Genomic DNA, 23,686 nt, shown 5'->3' on the forward strand with positions numbered 1-23,686 from the left:
GGCCCTCTAATTTGGACAGAGTTCCCGCAGTTCTCTTATTTGTTGGCAGAGTTTGAGGGCTGAATACTATTCTAGTTGCTCTTTTAAACCATGGTGTTTTCCCCTGTGCCCCAGGGCAGACGAATCTGCTTGCATGAGGTTCCTCAGTATTATCCCACCTCACTGCCATTTGTAGTGCTGGGGGTAGGTGTTCTCTTCGTTACCATGTCGCTCACTGTTCTGTATGTGGTCTATCTTTTGCTGTGCAGAAGCTCTTCAGTCAGCTTTCTGTTGTTCTTCTGGAGGAAGTGCTCCAGAAACAGTTACAGATTTGGTGTGCCTGTGGAAGACATGGTGAGTTCAGGGTCCTCCTATGTCACACTATCTTGGGACTGTAAAACTGTGTACTTTACTGTTTTCAACTCTTTAACATTAATTTAATAGAATAAGAAAGCTCCAAATACTAAATGGTTAAAAGTAGCCACCTCAGTACTTAAATATAATATTGAGACTTGTATTTTATTCTACTAGCAACGGACTTTAGTTAAAAAGTAGTTTTTCTCAAAAAAAAAAAAAAAAGTAATTGTTCTTTGACTCAATATACATAGCCGTAACACTGACAAAATAATACCTTCTTATATCTTCCAGGCTTTCGTAAAAATGATAAGTTGAGTAGGTAAGTCCTTATCTGAAAGGCTTGGGGACAAATGATTTAAACTTAAAATTTTTCAGATTTTAGGAAGCCTATATTATTTAATATCCTGTGGAATACCACGTCATCAAGTCATTTCTCTAAATTTCTCTTTGAGAAAATAAATACACTAAGAGATATGAAGTAGGCCTACAGAAAACATCATATCTGTTCAGGTCCTATTTGGCCACCAAAGAAATCTTGGTTTAACACCAACTTAACAATATCATCAACAAAAACTTGTGATTTTCCAAACATTTTATATCTCCAAATTGCAGAGAAGAGGACATATGCTGCAACTGCTTGTGAAGAAAATGCCTCGCTATTTCTGAGGCTGATGTAACTCAAAATAAAAATGAGATGGTGTCTATATGAATGCACCCAGCAACACTATAAAGCATGATACAAACACAGCTTTGTATTTAAAAAGTAAAGCCTGTTCATATTTGATATTTTAAGAGAAATAACATTAAATAAAGTAGATGTTTTTGAAATATCAACATATAATAAAAAAAAATCACAAAGTGCAAAAATCTTCCTCTATCTCCAATGCTCAGAGAACAGTTATCCAGCTGTAGTCTACTTTCCTGAATTTTCTTAGTTCTTTTTCTTCAGATTTTGACAACTGATGTATAAGGTCTTCTCCCAAATCTGTGCTTTTTGTATCTTCTATCTTTTCAGTAAAATCATTTTCTTCATCTGAATCATTACTTTCTTTTCCTTCCATATCTACATCTTCTGGGATTTCTTCATCACTTTCATAATAAAATGAATAAAATATGATTATCCAAAAATGTTTATAAATAGCAACTTCCTGATTTAAGATACCTGTGTAGAAATACAACTATACAGAGTAAATGAAAAGTCTTGTTATTGAGTGCTCTTCAGAATGAGTTATTACAAAGTAAAGTAATTTTTATTCACTTGGCTTAACAGTCCTATATCCTTTAACTTCATTTTAAAGCTAAAATAAAGAGAAATACAGTCGACCTTTTAACAACACAGGTTTGGACTGTACTGATCCACTGATACATGGATTTTTTTGATACAATATTGTAAATGTATTTTCTGTATGATTTTCGTAATTTCTCTAGTTTACTTTACTGTAATAACATATATAACATGTATAACATGCAAAATGTGTGTTGACTGTTGATGTTAAGACTTCCATGCACATCAGACATTAGTTATTAAGACTTCCATGCACCATCAGACATTAGTAATTAAGTTTTATGGGAGTCAAAATATACATGTGAATTTTTTGACTATGCAGGGGGGGTCGGTGCCCCTACCCCACACGATGTTGAAGGGTCAAAGTGAAAGAATATTCTAATAAAGGATAACAAACTATCTTGTTTCCCAAAACAATATCTAAACATATTTTCAAGACATCTTACCTCTTTGTCTCCTTAGACAGCAGCAATGAATTAACAAACTTGGAGCAAAGGAAAGAAGCAGATGGCAAAACATGAGCTGGAGTATGAAGAAGCTAGAGTTAAAAAAACGAGAAAAAGTTTCACTTAAAAAGACTTAATACCACCAGTTGAATGCAACAGATTTTCTCCACAGAAAAACCAAACCAGAAAAAATTTGTGCCTGCCTTCCAACATTTATGCAAAATGTCAGTTCAGATCACAATAATCTGGAATAATAAACTTATTTGGTTTGGATATTAAAACTGCATAGTATACAAATAATTATTCAAATGTTAGGTTATAGGGATGCCTGGGTGGCTCAGTCTTAGGTGTCTGACTCTTGATTTTAGCTCAGGTCATGATCCCAGGGTGGTAAAATGGAGCCCCATTTATGGTCTTTATGCTTTGCAGTGAGCCTGCTGGAAATTCTCTCTCCCTCTGCCCCTTCCCCTGCTTACACATGAACCCTCTCTCTCAAATCTTAAAAAAAAAAGTAATCTGTTATGAACTGACTGTATAAAAACCAAGTTAAGGTGCTGCTTTAATGGATTAATCTGTTTCATGTTGTGAATTACCTCATTAATTGCAGGTATGTTTTCTGTTAAGGGTAGTTGTATTAGTTCACTCTCCAAAGCTTCATTTATTTTTTCATCCTGCTGTTCCCTGTGTTTTCCCAGTATGAAATAAAATGGTGTCGTTGGAAGACTTTCTTCTGCTAGCAGCTATAAAGATTTAAGACAAAGGGAAATTTCTTCAATAAAAGGAGGAATTGCCTTTGACTCAATGAAAAGTACTGCAGTCATATAATGCCAGGTAAGAAAGGAACTTTAAAAATTATCTAGTATGATTCTTTCACTTTACAGGTAAAGTAAAGCTCAGCAACTTGTTATAGGAAAAGCTAACAATGGACACTTAGATGACAGAATAATATATACACTACTGCTTCTCCCCAGTGACAAATGATAGCAAATGGGTTTTCCAAAGGACATAAGTCCAGAGAGAGAAAGAAAATGGGTAATATGTTGGAAGGTGGGCAGCAAGTTCAAGGGTGGTATGTAACTTAGTAGATTTGTCAACGAATTCTAAGATAGTTGACCAAGAAGCAACCCGATATACTGCAGAATCCTGCAAATGCTTAGGAATTGGTACTAATGGTACCAGTACTTCAGAAAAATGCTGACATAACCAGGTAGCCTCGTTGCATGTCTATTTAGAGAGCACCCAGATTCCTAGATCTCCTTCTGGGCCCCAGTAGAGGGCTGCAAGTACAGTCTTTGAAGAGTGGAACAAAAGCGTGTCTTTAAACTAAACTGCCTGGTGGGGCTGGTGACAGTGTCTTCACAGCTGGCTGTTGTGCCTCACAGAAGGTGCTTCCAGGTTGCTATCCTCCAGGCAAGAGTTTAGAAGAATTTTATCTGGGCCATCTAATCAGCTTAAGACAAAAATACCTAAAAATAATGACGTTGGAGACTTTCTCAAAAATAAGCAGATGGCGGAGGCCAGCAGACTAATTCCACCTAGGAGAGACCTTCTAAATGGCTTTTTTGATCACGTTTAAAAAACAGCTAAGAATCATCAGACTGATGAAAATTTCTGAAATCAAAGAGACCAAAACAGATGAAAAACAAATGATGGAAATGGGAGTATGCAAGAGAAAAAAGCAGATTAAGATGATAAAAATAATCTCCCACAAAAAAAAGGTGAAAAAAAAATTAAAGCATTCTTCTATACAGTCCAGCACTAAGTAAGAGTTCCAGAAAAAGAACAGACAAAATGAAGGCAAAGCAGGAATTCTCTCATAATCATTTCTTGGATTAAAACTCTCCTAGGGCTCCACATATTACTCAGAGGAAAAGTCAAGGTCTATTTTATCCATTAAGGCTACTCTGCCTGGTCTACATAAAATGGCAAGCTGTACCTCACACCCTTTTCCTCTAATCCTCCACTCCTAGTTTCCTAACACTTTCTAAAGTACTACATATTTCATTTATTTCATGCTTGCTGTATTTCCTGCTAGACTGTAAACACTCTTAGTTTACAGACCTGTTTTGCTCACTGGTATGTACTCCAACCATCTAGAACAGCTTCTAGCCTGTAGATGTTCAACAAAAAATTGAACGAATTCAATTGAGTTTTCAAAGGAAAATAAAGCTAATTTATAGATAAAGGAAGAGGAGTAAGAATAGTAACACCCAAAGTTATAAGACGGGCAATAGCATTGAAGTTTTAAGAGACAATGATTTTCAACCTAGACCTTTATAACTCAACCACCCAATCAAGTGGGAGAGAAAAGAAACATTTCCAAACACAGAAGGTCTTAAATTTGCCTCCCGTGCACTAACAGAGGTATTTCACCAAAGCGAGGAAGTGATGGAATAAGGGGAAAGCTATGGGATCTACTATTGTAGAAGTAAAATGAATCCCCAAATGACGGTGAATATAGATCCCATGATGCCTGCTGTGCACCAGGTATTCATAGAGTGATCAGTACAGACGGAAGCAAGTCAGCGGCTCTTGGAAATATTCCCTCAAGACTTGAAAGAATACTTACTGTACCTGAAATACTGAGAGAAGATTTATACAATTTGAGTTTGGGGGTGAATTAGATGAGAAGTAGAAAACTACGCAAAAGAAGAAGGCAATCATTAACTCCAGAGAAAACAGAGTTGCAAATAGAAGAAAATCTGTCTGGTTACTACATGACTCAGCTATGAATTGTGTTTACACGGTTATAATGAATACTGACCTGATTTATCTACACTAAGAAAACTGGGAACAGGAATGTTGTGTGTGTTATGTACATGGATGGGGAAGTGGCAGTGTGACAGAGAGGGACAACTTTAACAGATCATTTAACAGACAATAACTTAATCGGAAAAATCCAAAATTAGCAATATAAACATGTTTCCTTAGAGATAGGAAGGCAAATAAAAACTCAAGCTGAAAGAGTTGAAAGTGATTATCTTTTTTTGGGTAATGGCAGTGGGGTTAGGAAGTTTCCTGAAAGTCTTAAATAACTCCTTAAATCACAAGCATGTATTTTTGGTATTATAAATTAAACCTACATTTTAGAAGAGTAAATATAAGCCCAAAGAGACAAGTAGCTTTGAAGTGTACGTTTAATTCCATGTTAGGGCAAGTGGAACATTGTTCTCATAGCTGAATTCAAACAGATAAGGTTATCTCCGTAGGGAGGTAATGTAGGTCTGCACCATGAGTGGCTAAAACATACCTGTTTGCTTGTTGGTGTGAGTTTCTCTTCTGGAGACTTCGTACTGAATGTCAATAAACTCTGAAAAGAGAGATTAATGATGCAAAATCTAAATAAAAATGTTATAGTTAAAGAATGAGGTCAATTTTTCATCTTGATTTATGTCTCTGTCCAAAGAAAAGTAATTGGAGACTTAAAACATATTTAGTAACTACTGTGACAGTTACAAGATTATTCTAAGAAATTTTATTTAGGGGGATCCCTGGGTTGCTCAGCAGTTTAGTGCCTGCCTTCGGCCCAGGGTGTGGTCCTGGAGTCCTGGGATCGAGTCCTGCGTCAGACTCCCTGCATGGAGCCTGCTTCTCCCTCTGCCTGTGTCTCTGCCTCTCTCTCTCTCTCTGTGGCTCTTATGAGTAAATAAATAAAATCTTTAAATAAATTTTTCTGCAAAATGTTTTTCTTAATTTAGAAATGTTATTTTAACTTCAATTTTTCAATTGTGTATATCATTTTGAGGTAAACTGTAAAGGAGTATCCTGCCTAGGCCCAAATTGGTACCTTCCTTGAGGTCAATTCCTTGTTGTTTACTACCTAATAAAGATCTAATAGTTCTCATACCTTAAAAAAAAAAAAAAAAAAAAAAAAAAAAAAGGTATTTTAGTTGTGGTTTTTTTTTTTTTTTTTTTGCATGGAGATAATGCAAACAATACTTAAGGAGCCTCAAAGGTGTGGAGTAAAGTGGTGCTAATATACTAGCAATATTGTCCTACTGAGCATTTTAGATTACTTCCTGAAGGAAGGATCTAAATAATCCTTTATTTATTTAGAAGATTTTATTTATTTATTCATGAGAGACACAGAGTGAAGCAGAGAGAGAGGCAGAGAGAGAAGCAGGCTCCATGCAGGGAGCCCGACGTGGGACTTAATCCCTGGTCTCAGGACCACGCCCTGGGCCGAAGGCAGGCACTAAACTGCTAAGCCACACAGGGATCCCCAGGAAGTAATCCTTTAATATAACTGTTCTACCTGTTATGGGCTATTACGTTCAAATATTAAATCCACTGAAATTTACATATACAAAGTGGCTGCCTTTTTGAGGTGGGATGGTTACCTGTGACTTTGTTAGGAAGTAAAACTGGGATCTGTTCAGCCACTGATAAGCTTCTGAGGTGAATGATTCAGGTACATCTCGTGGAACAAATACTCCCCACTGGACGTCCTCTCTGGAGATATTCTTTTGAATATACAATGGTCTTGGCTCACTAGGTTTAAATACAAATACTAGAAAGAAAAAACAAACACACAATAACATTTTGCTGCAAAGGTTAGTTCTAGCCTCAGGTTGACAGACACAGTAACCCTGGGACTTACTCCATTGAGTAAGTGGTCCAAGTCATGATTATTTTAGACTCTGACTCAACAAATATCTACTGGGTGCCTGCTATGTGCCAAGCAGGTTAGAAAGGAGGGCTATGGAGATGCAAAAGAGGAAGAATCCCTGCTCCAGAGACCAGGGCCTACTGCAGAAGACAGACACCAAAATATTATTGCGGTATTTTGTCTTAAGTACTAGAACAGGGATCTGTAGACAGTGCTTTAGGAAAACAGAGGAAGAATGATTAAAGCTTTTTGAAATGCTTCAGGGGGCAAAATCTCTCTTGGGACATTCTGAATGTGGAGTGGGGTTGGCATGGTGAAAACTGAGGGATGTACTGGGGCTCTCCTAGAAATAAGTATGAACGCATACAGAACAAGTTGTTGGGGTAAGAACTCAAAGGGCAGTCACTACCTCAGGCAAAATGGCTTAAAATAAATATTTGACGTAAGGGCAGTTTGACTCAAAGATGCTACAAGAAAATTTAGGTAACAGATCATGTCTTATTATCAAAGTAGAGTCTGTACTTACAGTCTGAACCCATCGAAGACTGAGAGATTGCAGCAATATTCTCTGAATTAGGATCAGGTTCTAGAACTCTAACATTTAATTTTGTACTCCATTCCACTGGGGGAAAAAAGAAAACAATTCATTTCTAAGAAGAGATCTACCCAAAGCCTTTTTAATCTTGTTATTAAAAGTAGTTAATTTTTACTGGGGCAATCAATTCTATTATTCTTAGGAAGAGGGATATTACACTTCAAATAATCCATGGAGAGAACTGAAAATGACTGCAGAAGGCTGTACTAAAGTGAGGAAGCAGAAAAACAAAGTGCTCCTCCCACATACAATGGAATGGTTGTTGTTTCTATGCAACTACTATCTGGTGCTTTTCTGTAGCTGCTAAACATGGGCAAAATGTTAACCACAACCAAAGAATATAGAGTATCACATATGTTTATGACTAAGCAACTACCACACCTTCCAAACATATTTGAATGAGTAAAATGCCAATAAGTAAAATGAGTAAAAATGAGAAGTCTGCATTTTTTAGGAGGCCTGTGAAAGGAGACATTCAAATTTAAAGCTGCCAGGGATGCTGCCGTTAATGCAGGTTACAGATTGCCGTTAATGCAGGTTACAGATTAACAGAAACATTCCTCAGATTGTTAGTACAGAACATGGAAGGCAAAAGAAAGTTTACATAGTGGGGAAAGGCAAGGATAACGGAAGTCAATTTATGGCCAATTAGGCAGATTACACAGAATGTGCATCTATGACAGGCCCAGCACTCTGAATTTTGGTGGTGTAACATGACATGTGAAAAATTACATATACTCTCTGGAGGAGGCATGAAGATATGAGCCAGAAGTCCTAAAATGCCAACATTTAATGGCCATTATTACATGCTTTGCCAAGTCACTTTATAGTAAAAAAATATCTTACATGCACAACTGAGCAGATTCCAACAGCAAAGAATGTCACTTTTAGTAGCACCAAGAAGATACTTGGAACAAGTCAATCTTCCAAAGCAAAGGTACCTATATTAAAACCACAAGACATGAACAATCAGTTCTAGCACGCTGAGGTTTGAACTGCGGACTTCTAGTATAGTTTTATGCAATGCAGATTTTTAGAAAGACACATTTTTGTTCATAATTATCTTGAAGAAAAAAAGGAATAAGGAGAGTAAAAGGAAATATTTATTTAGCTATTTTGTTTCTTTAAAAAAACAGGTTTGATGACCAATTCTTTCTTCTCTAATATGCTGTACAGTATAACTGACATATACTATAGATAACATGTATGTGAAATGCTCAAAGTCATTTAGCAAAATCCTTTGTGGATTAGTACGCTTGTTTAATCTACAGGAAGAACATTTGCAATATAAATTTTGAAGGAAGTTTTACAAAGAAAAATTCAGAATCAGATATGTTGGGAATTAAAAACTATCTTGTTAGCCTTCTGCCATTCTGTCCTCAAATGCCTGAGGTAAAGTGGGAGATGTTGCTGTCTTTACTTTTGACCCTTCTGGATACAACAAAGTTTGAGTATGACAGTGTTTTTATGGGAAAATAGAAGATAAGGACTATTTGGATCCACTGAGGCTTATTAGCATCCATTATTAGTAGCACAACCATGAAAAGTATTTATTGTAAAGAAAAAAGAAAACTGTTAGGCCAAAAGTGAAATGTTAATCCTCATTTCAGAAATGGGTAAAACCACAGCAAATGGTTCACATACCCCAAATTTTTAGCTTCTTACCATTTTGGTTTGTTGCTGACCCCCACTGACCCACAGCTAGCTTTAGAGGAAGCATAAATCATTACTAAAGTTTATGTGGAAAGACTCATTTAAATTAAAAAAAAAAAAAAAACTAATACCATATGACATACTCCCCAAATTACTTACCTTATACTCCCAGCTCGTTGACAAAATGTACATTTAAGTTCCCATGTCTCTGAATCCCATATTGTAACTATTTCCTCAAAACTAACTGCTAGTAGAGAGCCATCTTCAGAGAAACAACAGTTAGTTGCTTGGTATTTATGATAACTACCCACAAAGTCACAGGTCCAGCCAACTGCTTTTTCTGTGGAAACAGATCATATAGTTCAGAAATGGTATAAATGCTAGATAATACTTTAGGGTAGTTATAAGCAGTAAGAAGCACAACAAAAAAACCCTGCTCCTTGAAACTTTAGTTACAAATGCTCCAAGACACTGACAGGTATGAAATGTATGTCCCTTCCTGGCAATCTTGACCTCCCTCTAGTGGAACAGTGAAAGAATTGGTGGGGTTTTGTTTTGTTTTTTGCACTGTACCCTCACAGAAATAATCAGCACGTGATTAATCAAGAATGTCATGGAAAAGTATATAGATGTTGGGGAAAAGGCATGTAAAATGTAATTCTCTTAAATCATTAAAATTAGGCAACAACCCACAGAAGTTATATATGGTAGAAAATGTCCACCAGAATGGATACAAATCACAAAAGAAATATATGAATTCTTAAAAGTTATGCACTTTAGACATATTTATTTAACTTACTGTATATATCAGAATCATCTGTTAACATCCACACTTTGAAGTGACCATCTTTACTAGCTGTAACCAAAGTGGGGTTTTCAAATTTTTCTGCATTACAGAAACAGAGAGCTGTGATGTGGTCTTCATGTGGCATGTTAACCTTTGTATTAAGAACAAACCTAAGAGAAAGGAAATCATCAATTTATTCTTACATCAGAACCATATGATACACTGTCATGAGCACAACAATTTTTTAGTGTACACTTTACAACAGATCTTTAAGAATGGAAAACAGATACATTATCATCTAGAATGACACACAACTGAGTGTGCTAATGGCCACAGGATATAAAGAGTTCTAATACATTACCTCTGTTTTCACGTAACTTACACAATATAGAGATCATTATGTATACTGTCAACTTGTACAAAATAAATATAAAATAGGGGTCATCACAGAATGATATACAAAGCTCTGCAAGAAAACTGTACAGAACTCAGATGACTATCTACTTTAGAAAATAAGCAAAAAATGGAACGGCTGTGAAATCCCCTACTTGGGGCAAGAAAATACAGAAAACTACCCATTCAAACTGTCATAATCAGTATTTAATATTTGGTCATCCAAACTCACTCTCAAAGCTTGTTTTCAACTTGACAGTGCTGCTACGAATGCAAGATAACCTCTGCTAGCACTGCGTTCTTAAAAGAACATCGGAGCAAGACTGTGCTGTGATTTTTTAAAAGTCCATACTACAAAAAGAGTGACTAGCGATAATCTATTAAACCCTCTGAGCCGGTTTCCTCAACCTGTAAAATGTGGAAAAGAAGTTTATCTTACAGTATTTCTGTGCAGACTGGGAGGAGAACAGGTACAAAAGCACTAATCCTAGTTCTTGGCACAGAGCAAGGCCTTGATAAGCAGCTGCTCTAATCAAGGTCTGAGAAACTAGAGAACTCCCTATCTAATCAAACATACAGGCTACTTCTCTGCTGCCTACCGCTGCCATTTTCCTGAAGGTAGCATGTTAATAAAATAGCAAACGGACTAAGAAGTTTGGATTCCAATTCTGGCTTTGCTTGGAATTAGGTCTGATGTCCTTGGGGAGGGGGGTCACTCTCCTGTTTCCTCATTTATGCATGGAGAGGACCTTACAATTTGGGGGACACCAACACTTTCTCAGAGCAGAAAGCTTGAAAAGCTTCATTAGTACAGTACCACCTCCCTCATTTCTCTAAATCTGAAACTTACCAAAATGAAACATTTTAAAGACAGACAAATGAAACCATAAAATAGAAAGCCATACATTTTCCACTCTGAAATTAAATAGTCATGCAGATAGCATTACCCTTGTGTTTTCTTATTATACATCCACAGTTTCATCTGCAATTCAAGCTCTGTTTCCTTTTCCTGACGTTGTTCCACCGTTGCAAGCCAGTTACCATAGCAGTCAAATGCAGCCTTTGTCAGCTCGATTTGGATCAGACCATAATCATTGATATATTCTTGTTGTATAATATCTAACTGAAGGGTTAAAAAAAAATCCAAAATGCTCTTAATGTAAATACAGAAACGTGAACGTTTTCAAGGAATAGTAATTAACCACAAAGATAATTTTTGGAATGTATAGTAATAAGTTTTCAGATAAGGGAAAAAAATGAACTATTAATTATGGATATCAAAACCGCCATGAAAAAAAGCACACTATACTTCACCAGTTCAGTGGCAATTATTCTTTAATGACCTTATATTTTAGTAACGACTGACCATGAACAGGATACAGTGGAACCCTTAGCTGACAGTAACACTTTTCTCCCTTGTTTCTATGTACAAAGAGCTTTATATAAAATCTCAAGGTTAAATTTTACATCACTAAAAAGGAGAAGAACAAAACTTAAATCTACAACTTTAAGTGGTGAAGAAAGATAGCAATGTTGTAAGTAGACAATTTTATTTATGGTTGTTTCTTTTATCCCATTCCTTTGCTTACTCACTAAACATATATCAAGTAACTATTATTTTCCAGGCACTGTACTGGAAACATACAAAGAAATAAATCTCCTTTGAGGAGCTTAAAGGCGAGGGAAAGAAAGAGCTCAAGTGTACAGCTGCTATGACAGAAACTGGTAAAGGGTACTGTGGGGCACAAAGCCACAAGGCTGGGTTAATAAGAAGCCTCCCCCTTACACTGAAAATTTCATCGTTAGTATGTACAAACTGACAACATTTTACCACAAAGCAGAGACATATCTGTATTTCCAATCCTTATGATCTAATTTCCCTATTCTTGTAACTCAAAGGCACAGATGTATGACAGCTAATTAGAGTGCAGTCTGAAACATAATCAAATGGAGAGCCAGCATGGGAGTGCTAACTGGCTTACTTGGAGACTTAATTTGCAACTGTGGCCTCATTAGAATTATGCTGTAAAGAACTCAACTAAGTAACCACAGACAGTATTGATAATATTCAAGCAAACAAAGGCACAAGATCTTTTTAGAAGCTACTGTACAAGTTACTTAACCCTAGTGGTGCGGTTGGGAACTTTCATTAGTTTTAAGACCAGTTAATGGATCAAAGTCTTACATTATATGGGGATCCCTGGGTGGCTCAGTGGTTTGGCACCTGCCTTTGGCCCAGGGCTTAGTCCTGGAGTCCCGGGATCGAGTCCCGCACTGGGATCCCTGCATGGAGCCTGCTTCTCCCTCTGCCTGTGTCTCTGCCTCTCTCGCTCTCTGTGTCTCTCATGAATTAAAAAAAAAAAAAAAAAAAAGTCTTACATTATATAACTGCTTATCATGTTGCAGAGAATAAAACTGCAAATGGCCAGGTTTTCCATTCAAAACCAAAGCTTTAGTTCTGGGATCAATCATCAAACCAGTATAGATATTGCTGTCTGCAAAAGAAATGATAGATAGTTAAAATCATGCAAATACTCACTTGTAAAATGCACATGATTACAAATCGACTGGGTTTTATCTTACCTTTCACTAGGCCTTGAATTACTGCGGATGCCTCTAGGTTTCGGTGAATCACTATTATCTCTGTGGGTAAAAAAACAAAAAAACCCAAAAAACCCAATCAATCAGAACTTTAAGGTTAAAAAAAAAAAATCAGTTAAATTATGTCATTCTAAAATATACCAGAATACAATACAACTTAAGTTCAATTTATACTTAGTATTATTAGAAAATCAGGAATAAAAAAAGAAAATCAGGATTGTATTTTGTGATTTACCTAGAAAACTGAGGCTGAGGAGGAGGGGTGTTTTGTTTTTTTTGTTTTGAGGCTTTAAGGTTTATCACTTGTACATATGAATATATCTTAAGTGTTAATTCAGAAACTCAGATACCCTAAAAGAGACCGTTTACTTTGAAATGAGTCACTACACTCATGGATTATCCAGTTATGGTTTTTTTTTTTTTTTGAAGGGAAAAGGAGATAATAGGCTCAGATCTACATTTAGGCTGAATAGTAACAGGATGAGCAAAAAGTTTTGGGGGTGTATCTATGATTGCCTCCATTCCTGTCAGAATCCACAGGACTCCCATGCTGAGAGAGTAGTTATGTCAGCGTTCTTTTGAAAATGTCATTACATTTGCGGAGGCACAAATGCCCACTTCAAGAACTTCTCCTCTATTACCCCCACATCATCCCACATGTAAAGGTTTTGAAGTGGAAGTGGTACAACAAGAACCAAATATACTAGCCCTGTATTTTTATAAAAACAATCCTGAAAATGTTGGATTCTGGTGCATCTAGAGTCAAAAAATGAAGAGAGAAAGGAGGAAGAATGGAAGAAAAAAATGTTCACTGAATCTTATGCTACTCTTGATTAGTTTTAGGTCTCTTATTTTCCATTCGCTAGTTGTACAATTCTAATTCTTCACAACAAATTCAGACTTACTATTATCAGAGTGAGAAGTACAGAACAAATCCCCAGCTGGTGAGACCGAGATATGTTCAATAGTAGCTCCCAAACGGGGGAGGAACTCCTTATTCTTCTCTGCTGCATCGCGCCACTCTACTAGGACAGATTCCCGACCACCACTCAGCAGACTGGTGCCTTCTCATCCATCCACAGAAATGGAAAGAACAGCATATGGGGGGAAAAATTAGAAAGAGAAATATAATTAACACTTAAGATTTTCCTACCATGTTAGAGATATATAACTATTTTTAAAAGTATGCAAAAAAATGTCTTCCTATCTATTAATAAACCTAAGACAACAGACTTAACAGTCATGGATTCTGGGATATTCCTTTCCAACAACATCTAACTAGTTTGTTGCTGACCAACTCTTCTGCCAATAGTAGAAAAACTGAATGAAACAAACATCCTCTAGGACCAGATGGCTTCAATGACAAATTTTCCCAAATATTTAAAAAAATGAACCAATTTTAATACTCTTCAAAGTAACAACAAAAACCCCAAAGAACACCTTCCAACTTGTTTACAGGAACAGCATAATCCTTTCCCCAAACTAATAAATTGTAAGAAAGTTATAAGTCAATTTCATGATAGATGAAAATTCTGAAAATATTAAAGCTGAATCCAAGGATATATTAAGCAGATAATATATGAGTAAACTCAACTGTAAAAATGTGATTAACACTTGAAAAGTAATTAATTCCATTAACATAAAGACAATAATCATGAATATTTTAATAGATGCAGAAAAAGTAAATTGTAGAATTCTATACCCATGATAAAAATTCTCAGTAACTTAGGAATTGAGATCTCTAACATTTCATCAAGGATTCCTGGAGAAAATCTACAGCAAGCATCATTTTAAATGCTAAAATACTGAAAACTTTCCCCCTGTGATTGGGAACACTAGTCCCACTTAGATTCAGCATTATGTGGAGGTCCTGATACACTGACATGAGACATGAAGGGATTAAGGATGGGAGAGAACTAATAACTTCAGTGCTCATACAGTGTGAGCACAGACAAAGCACAGACAAAACAGTTTACACTGTTCATATTTGCCTGAACTTATAACCATCCTCCAAAGCAACTATAATTTATAGCTCATTTACACAGACAACTAATTTTCTCCTATTATTTCTCCTATACCTATATAGGATCAAGGCTGATGTTTTTATTACTGACAACCATGTACTATATATATATATATATATATATATATATATGTGTGTGTGTGTGTGTGTGTATTTTAAAGATTTGAGAGAGTGCATTGCACCAGAGTCGGTGGAGAAACAGAAGGAGTATCTCAAGAAGACTGTGCCCAGTGTGCAGCCCGATGCAGGGCTTGATCTCACTACCCAGAGATCACGACCTAAACTTACAGTTGGATGCTCAACTGACTGAGCCACCCAGGTGCTCCCTGCCCCTACCCCGTGTACGGTATTTAACTATTACTTCTCATTTACAAATATCCACATGACTTATAAACCCAAGAATTCAACTCTCCGATAAGCCACGATTAGCTGCAGGACCTCCTATACCAAAGCTTTGGCTCAAGGCACAGGCTCCCTGTATTCTTTCCTTCCCTTTCTTTGAGTGCCTACTGGTCTACTCCTTCTCCAAGACTCATCTGTAAAGGGCAATAGTAAATGTTCCAGGGTTTAAGTAAAGCCATCACAGAGAGCTATGACTGCTAACTGGTGTGAGAGGTGGCAGACGACAGAGAGAGGAGTCAGTGATAGTATGTATCAACTGGTCTTGGCCCAAATTAGGACAGGGGCCATAGCAGAGAACATGAAATTGCGGATGAAAAGCCAAATGACACTGCGTGGTACATGACATACATATGTATACATACACATGCCTCCCCCCATTTGTATTTCTGGAGGGTGGGGTATGAGAAGGGTGGAAAAGATGAGAACAGCCTACATCTTTTATCCAGAGGGTTAATATCCCCTTCATTCTCCTTCTATTCTTAATTCCCATTTCACAACTGTTGTACTCCCCTAAGTGCATTAGGTTGGGTCCCACCCCCATACATCAGTAACTGCTCCCCACTCCAACCCAAAGTAGGCTGAAGGCACCTCCTACATCCTGAGGCTCCAGTGAGTTAAACCCAAGTAACCCTGTAAGGATCCAGAGCACATGATACTAAAACTTATGCTGACAGTCTAGGAAGACCTAGAGAAAACAACAATTCACTTTCTCCAGGCACATAATCTTTTTTAGCACCCAGTCCCCTTTTTTCAGAAGTCAGTCAAAATATACTGATATAACTTTGACTACACAGGTGTGAGGGTGCTAAAATACAAACTTCTGTTGACCATCCTATTTTCAAGGAAGATTTTAAAATATTTTTAATAATTTAAAAAATGTTTCAAATTCCAATTAGTTTATAGTGTAATATTAGTTTCAGATGTACAATATAGTGATTCAACAATTCTATATAAAACCCAGTGCTTATCACAAGTGAAGTCCTTAATCCCCATCACCTATTTTACTCATCTTTCACATCCCCTCCCTCTGGTAACATTTTTTTTTTTTGCTTAGAGTCTGTTTCTTAGTTTGCGTCTTTTTCCCTTTGTTCATTTGTTTTGTTTCTTAAATTCCACACAAGTGAAACCATATGGTATTTGCCTTTCTTAGACTTACTTTGTTAAGCATAATTCTCACTAGCTCCATCTGTCTTTGCAAATCGCAATCTCATTCTTTTTTATGGCTGAGTAATATTCCATTTTGTGTGTATGTGTGTGCGTACACACATCAGATTTTTCTTTATCCATTCATAAGTCAATGGACACTTAGCTGTTTCCATAATTTGGCTATCGTAGATAATGCTGCTATAAACATGAAGCTGCATGTATCCTTTTGAATTAGTATTTTTGCATTCTCTGGGTAAATACCTAATAGTGCCATTGCTGGATCATATGGTAATTCTATTTTTAACTTGATTTGGGAGGATCCTCCACACTGTTTAACAGAGAAGCTGCACCAGAGTGCTTGCATTTCCCACCAACAGTGCAAGAGGGTCTCCCCTTCCCCACATCCTTGCCAACACCTGTTGTTCCTTGTGTTTTTTATTTTAGCTACTCTGACAGGAGTGAGGTAATTATCTCATTGTAGTTTTGATTTATAGTTCCCTGATGAGTGATGTTGAGCATGTTTTCATGTGTCTGTTGGCCATCTGTATGCCTTCTTTAGACAAATATCTGTTCATGTCCTCTGCATGTTTTAATTGGATTACTTTTTGGGTTTAAGTTGTGTAAGTTTTTATATATTTTGGATTCTAGCCTTTTATCGGATATGTCATTTGTAGATACCCATTCCATAGGTTACCTTTAAGTTTTTATTGTTTCCCTTATTTTGATGAACTCCCAATAGTTTATTTTTGCTTTTGTTTCCCTTGCCTCAGGAAACATATCTGGAAAAATATTGCTACAGCCAATGTAGCAAAGAGGTTGCTGTGTTGTACTCTAGGATTATGACGGTTTAATGTCTCCCATGTCCTTAAACCATTTTGGATTTATTTTTTGTGTATGGTGTAAAAAGGTGTTCCAGCTTCATTCTTTTGAATGTTGCTGTCCAGTTTTCCCAACACCATTTGTTGAAGAGACTTTTTCCCATTGCATTTTCTTTGCTGCTTTGTTGAAGACTAATGGAACATATAGTTGTGGGTTCATCTCTCATGGGAGCATGGAATGTCTTTCCATTTCTTTGTGTCATCTTCAATTTTTTTCTTCAGTGTTTTATAGTTTTCATAGGACAGACCTTTATATGTTTATTCCTAGGTATCTTATTAGTTTTGGTGCAATTATAAATCGCGACTGACTCCTTAATTTCCCTTTCCCCTGCTTCATTATTGATGTATAGAAATGCAACAGTTTTCTGTACTATGATTTTGTATCCTGTGACCTTCCTGGATTTATTTATCAGTTCTAGCAGCTTTTGGTGGTCTTTCAGGTTTTATAGTAACATGTCCTCTGCAAACAGTGGAAAAGTTTTCCTCCTTCTTCATCACTCTCAACGATTGCTATGTCTAGGACTACCAGTAATATCTTAAATGACAGTGGCGAGACTAGACATCCCTGTCTTCTTCTAACTGCAGAGGAAAAGTTCTCAGTTGTTCTGCATCAAGCATATTAGCTGTGTTTTTGTTTTTTTCACATATAGCCTTTATTATATGTTGAAGTATGTTCTCTCTAAACCTGTTTTGGGAGGTTTTATCATGAATGGATATTGTATTTTGTCAGCTTAATTACAATAGCCACACTCTCATGTACCTTAAATGAAATACAAGTTCTGAATTAATTTAAAAATGTGAATGCAAAGGAGGCAACCTAATTATGTTAAGACATAAATTTTTGATTTAGACCTAGGTCCAAATCCCACTTACTAGCTGTGGGACCTCAGGCAAATTAGGGGTCAACCACAAATCACTTTATCTGCAAAACAATGTCTATTTCATAGCTGCCAGAATTAAATGAAGTAGTGGATGTAAAGCATAGCATAATCATTTATACCTGATAAACTATAGCAACTCTAATGGACAAGCACTTAGCCACATATTTTTTTTAAAAACTAGGGTAATTTCAAAAGGTTCTTTATGTTAACAAGGACTTTATCACACGTGTGCATTTTGATACTCTGAAGGGCTCTGAAATCTATGATATGTGGTACTGTGCTGAAGAAAGCCCAAACCACAGGGGTGATTTATAAGCATTTATAATTCCTTTGGTCCATGCAATCCTAAACCTTTCAATGCAGTGAATACTGACCCATATATTTCAAAAACTCATTTCAATTATTAAACTTCACTTACCTGTCACTGAAAAAGCCAAATCCATGACCATATCATGGTGCCAATGTAAACATGTGTATGTGTATTTCTTATCATCATCAAAATTCCTCCTATTGAAGAAAACAAAAATTGTTCATTTGACCAAATGCATTAAGTTAATAAAAGTAATGGCATGCCAAATATAATGAACATAATATATGCCAAAATAATAAATTATATCAAGCTTGCAAGTCTTAATGTGTAAAAAGTACATTTTCTATTTCTAATCAGTGACTTCTACAAACAATAGACCATTCATGGTATCCTACTAGATATACACTACTGTTACTCTTTTCTTTTCACTTAAAGCCTGATAAAGAAGGTCTCTTCAATAAAACAGTTATAAGCAAAATGAAATTTTTTTTAACTCCTCCTGCCAGCCCAAGGTTAGAAGTTTGAAAATACTAAGTCTATGCAACGAAGAGCACAGTAGTAGCACAAGAAATGGGGGGTGTCAGCAAAACCTCATCTGTATTACCAGTACTATCCTTTTTCCTGAATCCAAAGATAGCTCTGTTCTGCAGCACTGATATAAAATAATATGTAAAGATCACCATGCTCTTCATAAGTTAACTGACCAAAGACGAATTTTGCCATCCTTGTGACCAGTTGCTATGCAATCTTCCTTCGGATGACATGCTACACATGTAAAATTGTTCTTGGCATGTTTCTTATTTCTTGATGATGATAATGTAAACCTAGAAGAAAAAAACTGTCCCTTATTAAAGTCTCCTGGTAAGTGGTGATGTAGTTAAGTAAAAGGGAGTTTGCACCCTTATGAACCAAACTGGAGAGCTCTCAAAATTCCCCAAATATAAATGCATAATTTAAAAAAAATCATGACTAAGAATCAATATTTTTTTTGGCAAACACTTACTAATATGCAATATAAACTCCATGTGACTAACATTCTATCATGGTAACTTGCCTACAGAGGCCACTGACACCGAGGTAAAGCCAAGGCAGTCCTTCCAGCAGCTTTTGCCTGAGCCAAGATTGTCCAAATCTCTTGTCAACTGAAGCCAAATTTTCACATTAGGTATGAACAAGCCTAGTAAATTATATCTGAGACAACTGGCTAATGTGTCTGAAGACAATAGGATCTTTATTATACTGCAAAGAAAAACATGTTAATCTTGACAGGATAAAGGGAAAAGGGGACAGTGTCATTCAAATAGTCACTGCTCATGCTCAGCACTAATCTCCTCAAATATGTTATTTTATTCATCCTTACAACTCATCCTTACAATTGAGCTCATGCTCAGCACTAATCTCCTCAAATATGTTATTTTATTCATCCTTACAAGTCCCCATTTTTTTTTTTATTTTTTATTTTTTTACAAGTCCCCATTTTAAATAGATGTTAATGTGAGGTACAGTGAGGTTCAAAGAGACTAAATTTGACTCATTTTAAACCCAGTTATCCCAAAGCCTATGTTCATTCCTATAGCCAAAAGAAAATGGCAATAAAGGTCACCTGGGCTAACCTTTTCAAACTACATCCGATTCTGACATCACGCACGCATACCAGAACCTAAGTGGACAAGGGGTTTTGGCTCGACAAAGCTCCCTAGGTTTCTATGTGTTAGGATTCCTTCAACCCTATCCATTGTGGGTTAAAAACTCTACCTCTGTATGTACTGGTTTCACAATCTCTTCCAACATGAAAGTAGGAACAGCTCTGGGTCACAGGTACGAACATGAAATAAATTACAACAAACTCGAGTAAATAAAACTATCAGAAAGGATTTCTTACCTTGATGTTGTTTTCCTTTTGAAAAAATAGACAGACAAGTAATAGTCCCGTACTGCAGCAACATATTCTCCCTAATATTTCAGAGAGAGGACATTCACAAAAATAGGAGAAGTCTTTAAGAAATGCTCTCATCACAAAAAATTAACATAGTAACATCTTTTTTGCAGATTGAGTATATTAATATAAAATGATATAGATAGCTATGGAAAAGATAATCCTTTTAAAATAATTATAGAAAATTCAAACACAAATTTAGGTCCTATATCTGAAAACTACACCCTCTAGCTTTAAGTATAACGATTCCAATTTTTCCCACTAAGGCATAATTTATATACAAAATAATGCAATGCTTGACATGTATGTCCATGTAATCACAAGATGGAGAACATTTACTTCATATCAGAAATGTTTCCTTGTTCCTTTTCCTAGTCATTCCCAATGTCCCTGCCCCAGCCAGCACAAACGGAGTTCTATCAGTACAGTTTACTTCTCTGTTCCAGAACATCATACAAACAAAACAGTGCAATGTACAGCTTTGTGTCTGAACTCTAGCTCATCATCACCTTTTTGAGATTCGTTCATGCTCTTATCGGTATCATTAGTTTCTACTATTATGAAGCAACATGCCAATAGAGGAGTACGTATCACGAATTGTTTATTCTCTTGTTGATGAACATTTAGGTTACTTCCATTCTGGAGCTACTATGAATACTAGCAGGACATTTTATATGGTCATGTTCTCATTTCTTTACGTAGGAGTGGGAACTACTGGCTCATGGTAAGGACAGATGTTTACCTTTGATTTGTATCTTGCCATGGTCAATACTGTCAGTTTTTAACGTTAAAAGTGTTCTCTCTAAGAAATTAACCCTTTTTAGAACAAAACCAAACTAATGCTGTAAACTTAGACTATACAAACATGCCACCACAATGTCCTCTAGGGACTTCTGGTGATGCTTGATTTTTAAAATAACCAAGTAATTACTAATAGGGAAAGGCTAAGTCATGGTAGCAACATCATAGTTAGTATTTCTGATGAACATTTAAGTATATACACTCATGCTACAATGTTAAGTGAAAACAAAGGTAAGGTGAAAAGCCTCCAGATCCTAATTCAGTTTGGGAAAAGTTATTTTATACACGTTTAGGAAAAAGTCTAGAAAGATTCCTCAAATATCACTGGTAAGATTTAATTTTTTCACTTTAACTTCCAAATTTTCTGTAATGGGCACACTGATTATGGACAGAGAGGTCATATTTTCTTTTCTTTTCTTTTTTTTTTTAAGATATTTATTTTTTTTTTTTAATTTTTTATTTATTTATGATAGTCACAGAGAGAGAGAGAGAGGCAGAGACACAGGCGGAGGGAGAAGCAGGCTCCATGCACCGGGAGCCTGATGTGGGATTCGATCCCGGGTCTCCAGGATCGCGCCCTGGGCCAAAGGCAGGCGCCAAACCGCTGCGCCACCCAGGGATCCCGAGGTCATATTTTCTAAAGACACAGTCTAAAAATGAAATAATTTGAGTGGCTTTCATATAGGGCAGGCTAAGAAAGAGTACAAATACCAAAATAATGGTATTTTTTGAAGAATTAGAGGGTTTACAAGAACAATAGGTGTATACAAAATTAAGGATCCTAAACAAATCTATACCATAAACACATGCTAATGTAATGGAACTTCTTAGCTAACAAAAATATTATAAAGCAGTATTCAATGACTATAACAGAAAATGCTCAGAGGAAACATTGCTGCAAAGGGATTTTACAAAAGAGAAAACCAAAACAAATTTTACCTCATTTCCAAAGGCAATGCACTTGGGTGACTGGTTTATATAATCCAAAACAAAGGAGATCTCCTTAGCTTCTATTTCCTGACTTGATGATTTTGACAGTTTCACTGAAACCAGCTGAAATACATCTAGCCAAAGGAAGCTATATTAATATAAACGTTCTCTAGAGAAAAATGAACATGTGCACTTATTCATATGAAACTGTTAATTAGTACTCCAAAATGCATTCAATAGCAGGAGAATAATTCTAGGCCATCTTGAACAAAATGCGCCTTCAAGATGGACCATTCATCTGAATATACAAGTTTTAAGTGGAAGTCTAATTTCACATCTCCTACATATACATGCTCTATAGAGCAAGAGAAAACAATTTATCTTACTGGTGTATTCTCTGTATTCCAAAGTATTATGCTAACCTTTACAATGGAGATGGAATGTGGTGTAGTGGTGAACTGAGAAGCCAAAGGCAATAAACCCATCTGAGAAATGCTATGTGCTTGCCACACAGTCACAAGATCAATGTCCTCATCTATAATACTGACGTGCTGTTCTCTTTACCCTCTATTTAAAAAACCTCTCAAGAGAAAATGGCTGTATTTTACTATGCTACTTTCTTATTTTCCCAGATATTATAATGTCTGAATATAAGCTTCTGTAACACATTGATTTATCACTTTCTCATTTCCCAGCCTGATTATTATTTGCTTTCAACTCTGGATTCTTCTAGCTTTCTCAGTCATCTGAAACTTCACATGTCCAAACCCTGAACTGATTTTCCTTTTTAACCTTAGTCTTCCCCCACTGCAGGAGATGATACCACCATTCACCCAGTTGCTTAGACTAAATCCTTGCATTATCGTGTACTTCTCTTTCATATCCCACGTCAAACCATCGGCAAACCCTGTCGGCTGTATCTTCCAAAGATACCTAGACGTCTCTCAATCATTTCTCACTACCTAATCAGTGACCTCTTAACTGTACTCTGTACTTCTATCCTCGTTCCCCTTTAGTGTATTCTCAATGAGCCAGCAATTCTAGTACAATTAAGATATTTCACTCTTCTGCTCAAAACTCTTCAATGGCTTTTTATCTACTTGGAGTAAAAACCAAAGTCCTTTCAATGGCGTATAAGGCTATATGTTATATTATTTATCATCCCTTGGATCACTCAAATCCAGCCTCCCTGCTATTCCTTAAACATGCTAGAAATGCCGCAGATTATGATTCTCCGATGCCATCACACAGCTTATCCTCAAAACCTTCCCTGACCACTTATTTAAATATGTAGTTCTCCAATGTTGCCTATTCCCCTTCCCTGCTGTATTATTCTCCAAAGCGTCTTTCAACTTATTACATCTTATGACCGATATAGTCTGCTTATTGTTGGGATTGTCCATTTTGTTCTCTGCAGCCAGAATAGTATTTGGCACATGGAATGTTTTCAATTAGATATTAAATAGATAAATTACTTATAGTAAAAGAAAATGATAGCACTAAAGAGGATATGTAAATAACAATTTGTTTTTAAACCAGCAAAACACACTTCAATATGATTTGTACAATTCTGTATCAGACACTGGTTTTGGATTGTGGAACAAAGATGAAACAAATGAAGGATATATATTTTAGTTCTAAGAAATGCCAGTTCAAGCCTGATTCACATTTTTA

At 36.2% G+C, this 23,686-nt stretch overlaps 1 protein-coding gene across 1 annotated transcript in view; it reads right to left on the bottom strand.

The window, feature by feature from the left end:
- Positions 1-479: 479 nt before the first annotated feature.
- WDR75 (WD repeat domain 75) overlaps positions 480-23,686 on the bottom strand; it is a 34,586-nt gene continuing 11,379 nt past the window's right edge. The window contains exons 5-21 of the mRNA XM_026002675.2: positions 22,022-22,146; positions 20,228-20,298; positions 19,050-19,169; positions 18,454-18,542; positions 13,611-13,769; positions 12,688-12,747; positions 12,484-12,599; positions 11,052-11,227; positions 9,724-9,881; positions 9,084-9,264; positions 8,118-8,212; positions 7,203-7,298; positions 6,408-6,577; positions 5,318-5,377; positions 2,661-2,807; positions 2,068-2,159; positions 480-1,425 (exon numbers count right to left, since the gene is read on the bottom strand). Of these exons, the coding sequence (XP_025858460.2) occupies positions 1,224-1,425; positions 2,068-2,159; positions 2,661-2,807; positions 5,318-5,377; positions 6,408-6,577; positions 7,203-7,298; positions 8,118-8,212; positions 9,084-9,264; positions 9,724-9,881; positions 11,052-11,227; positions 12,484-12,599; positions 12,688-12,747; positions 13,611-13,769; positions 18,454-18,542; positions 19,050-19,169; positions 20,228-20,298; positions 22,022-22,146 (2,117 nt within the window). The 3' untranslated portion in view covers positions 480-1,223. The remainder of the gene's footprint in view (positions 1,426-2,067; positions 2,160-2,660; positions 2,808-5,317; positions 5,378-6,407; positions 6,578-7,202; positions 7,299-8,117; positions 8,213-9,083; positions 9,265-9,723; positions 9,882-11,051; positions 11,228-12,483; positions 12,600-12,687; positions 12,748-13,610; positions 13,770-18,453; positions 18,543-19,049; positions 19,170-20,227; positions 20,299-22,021; positions 22,147-23,686) is intronic.

The sequence above is a fragment of the Vulpes vulpes genome, chromosome 16, assembly GCF_048418805.1.
Source record: "Vulpes vulpes isolate BD-2025 chromosome 16, VulVul3, whole genome shotgun sequence".
Taxonomy (NCBI): Eukaryota; Metazoa; Chordata; class Mammalia; order Carnivora; family Canidae; genus Vulpes; species Vulpes vulpes.